The sequence below is a fragment of the Myotis daubentonii genome, chromosome 16, assembly GCF_963259705.1.
Source record: "Myotis daubentonii chromosome 16, mMyoDau2.1, whole genome shotgun sequence".
Taxonomy (NCBI): Eukaryota; Metazoa; Chordata; class Mammalia; order Chiroptera; family Vespertilionidae; genus Myotis; species Myotis daubentonii.
In genome coordinates this window covers 21,415,810-21,420,698 of record NC_081855.1, presented here as the reverse complement: position 1 = coordinate 21,420,698, position 4,889 = coordinate 21,415,810, and the positions used below count along the sequence as shown (strand labels likewise).

The window sequence follows — 4,889 nt, the reverse complement described above, 5'->3', positions numbered from 1 at the left end:
GAGCTGGGCAGCGCCGCTCAGAACACTTACAATGAGGGTAGTGCAAGGGGTCTCCTCCAAATGGCTTACAAGCAGCGGGCGCCTTAGAGAAGGCCAGTCAGAGCTCAGGAGCATGAGTGAATGGGTGTTAGAGGACACAAGTGATCTCCCTAGGCTATAACTGGATATATCCAGTTATATGCAGATGAGATTGTGGTCCTTTGGTCAGGGAAATTGAAGGATTTGATCCTGCAAACTTCTAATATTAATGTTGGTGAGACTTTACTTATTGCCAATGCTGGTGAGGTCTGGGGTACTTTGGGTTACACATACGTGTCTTTTTTTTTTTTTTTTCATCACAGATATATGAGATCATTCTGAGCTGAAATTACGTCCTAATCACTCCTGTAATCCACATAGGATAATGCCCTGCAAATGGTAGAAGATATTCCAAGTCTTCACTTTAATGTCTTGTTCAAAATTATCCTTATGTCAACATCCGGTAGGCTTTGACTAGGAGGAGTCTTCGTAGAGCTGCATGCATGTCCTTGTTCCTCAGGCTGTAGATGAAAGGGTTCATCATGGGGGTGACCACAGCATACATCACTGTGGCCACTGAGTCCTTTATAGAGTAGGTGTTCAGGGGCTTTAGATATATCATACAAAGTGTCCCATAGAAGAGGGTGACCACAGCTAGATGGGAGGCACATGTGGAGAAGGCTTTGTACTTGCTAGAGGCTGATGGTATTCGGAGGATGGCTCTGACAATCCAGACATAAGACATAATTATGATCCCTAAGGAGGTGAAGAAGAAGAAGCAGCCCAAGACCATCTGCCCTGTGTGAATGACTCGGGTGTTGGAACACGCGAGCCTCAGCAGGACATACATCTCACAGAAGATGTAGTGGATCTTTCGAGATCCACAGAAGGTCACCCTGCTCATGAGGAGGGTGAGGAAAAAACCATAAAGAAAAGAGGTCACCCAACAGAAAGAGAGGAGCAAAATACAGAGCCTAGGGCTCATGGCTGTGACATAGTGAAGGGGACGGCAGATGGCCATGTAGCGGTCATATGCCATTGTCGCCAGGATGAAGTTATCCAGGGTCACCAAGGAGACCAGGAAGTGGAGCTGTGTCAGACATCCTGTGTAGGAAATGGCTTTGTTCAGGGACTGAAGGTTCACCAGGATCTTGGGGACTGTGTTAGTGACAAAGAAGAGGTCGGTGAAGGAGAGGTTGGCCAAGAATAAGTACATGGGAGTGTGCAGGTGCGCATCAGAACCAATGGCTAGGATGATGAGCCCGTTTCCTACCACAGTGACCAGGTACATGGACAGGAACATCCAAAACAGGACCTGCTGGTCTTCAGGGCGCTCTGACATCCCCAGGAGTATGAAATCTGAGACCCCACTCTGGTTGCCTCCATGCATTTCCCCAATTGTCTGCAACATTAGCACCAACAAGCATTTACTAAGCGTACTCAATTGATTAAGGACAATCAGATCAGCAAAATCATCTATATTTTTAGCATTAAAAATGTCTTAGACTAAATTTTTAAAACATAAGCAGAAAAATAATAACAGAGAAAGCTTTCTGCAACTTAATCATTCCAGCATACTCAGTATAGAAACATTGCCTTAGCTTGTTTAAAATCCTATCATCTTATAATACTCTTGAAGTGCTTAAAGATTTGTATGTTAAAGTATGGTAGTATAGAGATTATTAAATGAATATTATGGGCAATGGATATTATGCAATTGGACAAAAGGGAAACATTAAAAAATTTTGGATGGGAAAAGAAAAATTATCCTTATTTGCTAATAGAATGATATATCTGATAAACGTAAGACAATCAACTGAAATGCCATCTATATATAACATATAAAAGCCTAAATTGTACCCGCGGGAGTTAGACCGGGAGACTGATCGCTCATTATGATGTGCACTGACCTCCAGGGGACGGTGGGGAATGAAGGAAGGCCCTGATTGGCCCTACAGTGGCAGCCAGGGAAGGGAGGCCCAAGCCAGCAGTTGGATGGCCCCGATTGGCCCTGATTGCAAGCCAGGTCTAGGGACCCTACCTGTGCATGAATTTCATGCACTAGGCCTCTTGTTTGAAATGAAAAGGGATTCCAGTAACGTGGCCATTCCCACAATGAATCGATTGGTGCTCACAGTAAGTTATATAGTGCAGTGATCAAGAAAAGGCGAAGGGATTATGAAGTACAAATTAGCCCTGGCAGGTGTGGCTCAGGCTGGGAATCCTCCTATGCACTGAAAGGTGGCCAGTTCAATTGCTGTTCAGGGCACATTCCAGGCTTGATCCCTGGGAAGGGGTGTGTAAGAGGCAGCCAATCAATGTTTTTCTCTTACACTCTCCCTTCCTGTCTCTGAAAGTCAATCAAAAAATCTTAAAAAAAAAAAAAAGTACAAATAAGCACTTACAGAAATATAGATTACAGCATAGGGAATATAGTCAAATACATATGCCTAAGCGACCGTTAGGACCAAACGACCAGTCGACCAGTTGCTATGATGCTCACTAACCACCAGGGGGCAGACGCTCAATGCAGGAGCTGCCTCCTGGTGGTCAAGGTGCTCCCACAACCAACCTCCCTATGTATGGGGCCAGATAGGTACTTGAAACATTGGGGGGACCACTCTGTAAAGTACATAATTTCCTAGCCACTATGCTGCACATTAAAACTAATACAGAATAATATTGAATATAAACTGTAATTAAAAAACTAAAAACTAAATAAATAAGAAACAAAAGAGCATGCAATTGGAACTCTAGAATTCAAGTGTGAGTGCTGCCATTGACTAGTTGTGATATCTTAGACAAGTTACCTGAGCTCTTTAAGACTGCATTTATCCACTTGAAAAAAATGGGTCAAGTGTGACTAAAATAATTAATAAAGGGTTAACACAAAGGGTTGCATGCAGTGAGCACTTAATAAATATTGGCTGTTCTTATTACATGTAAACAATAATCAGGAATAATAAGGTCAAAATACAATGTGAAGCAATCCCATCCACACCATTACCAAACAAATCTACGCATTACAATGTTAACAAGAATCAGGCAGGATCTTAAAAGTCACCAGAGAAACATAAAGTGAAATTTTAATAAGTGGATAGACATTCCAAGATTCCAAATAGAAGGATGAAACATTGCAAAGGTGCATGTTCAACTATTAACCTATGCGAAGTTGACGTTCTCAGAGGCTTGTTAAGAAAAAAAAGATAACCTAAATTTCATCGAAAAGTAAGCATGAAAGTAAAGTAGGAAAACGAGAAAGACTAACAAGGAGACACTTTCTCTGCCAAATGTTAAGGACTCTACAACAGTGTGGCCCTGGTGCTGGAGCGAACAGTTTCATAGAACTGGACAGAAACACCAGCAACAGAGCCAACTCCATGTGGAAGTTAGTGGATTGTTATGATAACAGGTAAAGGTTGCATTATGTGCTGAATGGCTTTCGGACAAACTGTCTAATTATTTTGGGAAACAGTTTAATTTTTGTATCTTACCAAACAGATTTCAAATGTACTAGAGATTAAAATGACTTATTGTGACGACAGTTTAAATATCTTATAATTTTATATGCCAATTATACCTCAATAAAGCTGAAATAAAAAATGATAAAATAACTTGTTCCTCTTTCTTTTGAAAACAAGGCATATGTAATAAAAAATTTTAATTTAAAAAAGGAAATACAGCTGATCTTAAATTCATAGATAGATAACCACTGGATATATTTTGGTGTCTTTTCAGTTGAGACTTGACGGACAGAACAGCCAGTCTTGTCAAGCCCTTTAAAGCACATCGCAGAGAGAAAGCAAACACGGTTTTGGGATTTATTTTAAACTATAAGAAGACAGAAACATAGATGTGTGTATGTATAAGATGTTTATCAGGGTCTTGTTAACACACACACACACACACACACACACACACACACACACACACACACACACACACAAAAGCCACGTAAACTCCCTCCATTAGAGACACAAGGAAAGTGCACACTCCATATGATTAAGGGCACACAGCGAAGCCAGTCTAAGTCAGTATGTATTCCACTCATATGTGTGTTCATGATCATTGTTATATTAAAAACAATTCCTGCCCTAGCGGGTTTGGCTCAGTGGATAAAACGTCAGCCTGCAGACTGGAAGGTCCTGGGTTCGATTCCAGTCAAGGACATATGCCCAGGTTGTGGGGCTTGATCCCCAGAGGCAGGGGGAAAAGGGGCATGCAGCAGGCAGTCAATAATTCTCTCTCATCATTGATGTTTCTATCTCTCTCTCCTTCTTCCTTCCTCTCTCAAATCAATAAAAATATATTTAAAAACAAAACAACAATTTTACCTAGTAAAATACAAAAAAATACCAATTATGCTTCTGTGATACTGGTAGGATCTACTCCATGTCACCGTGAGAAGGAAAGGAGCAAATTCATGCAAAGTATGCGGTTCTGGCTGAGCACGCTCCTTGCTGCACAGCATGTCAGCTCCTCTCTAGGCCCACAGGAGGTGGCAGCAGCACCTGTGTGCTTTCTAGATTACAGATCTGATCACCTCTCTTCCCTGCAGCAGCTGAGCTCCCATCTCCTCCAGAGCAGCCCAGGTTTGTGGCCTGGTGGTCAAGGCCTCGGGATCCCCATCCCCAGTGGATCTCCTGCTCCCCTGGTCTGACATCCTTTACTCCAGCACTTTCCACAAGGTCACAAAATGCTTCACCTCTGTTCTACTGACCGGCTGTTCCTGTCACCACATGTACTTTCTCCACTCTGCTTTCCCATTATCGGTCTGGTAAGACCCCTTATCTGACTCAAGCATTTCCTCCTGGTGACATCAACTCTTGCCCTGAGATACCACTTCAGCCTTTGTCTTATTTTGGTCTTTA

The 4,889-nt window shown here is 42.2% G+C and overlaps 1 protein-coding gene across 1 annotated transcript; it reads right to left on the bottom strand.

Moving 5' to 3' along the window:
- Positions 1-466: 466 nt before the first annotated feature.
- Positions 467-1,456, bottom strand: LOC132217800 (olfactory receptor 1D2-like). The gene has a single exon (XM_059668245.1). It carries the CDS (start codon positions 1,427-1,429, stop codon positions 467-469), a length of 963 nt encoding a protein of 320 aa, XP_059524228.1. The 5' UTR covers positions 1,430-1,456.
- Between the last annotated feature and the right edge of the window lie 3,433 nt (positions 1,457-4,889).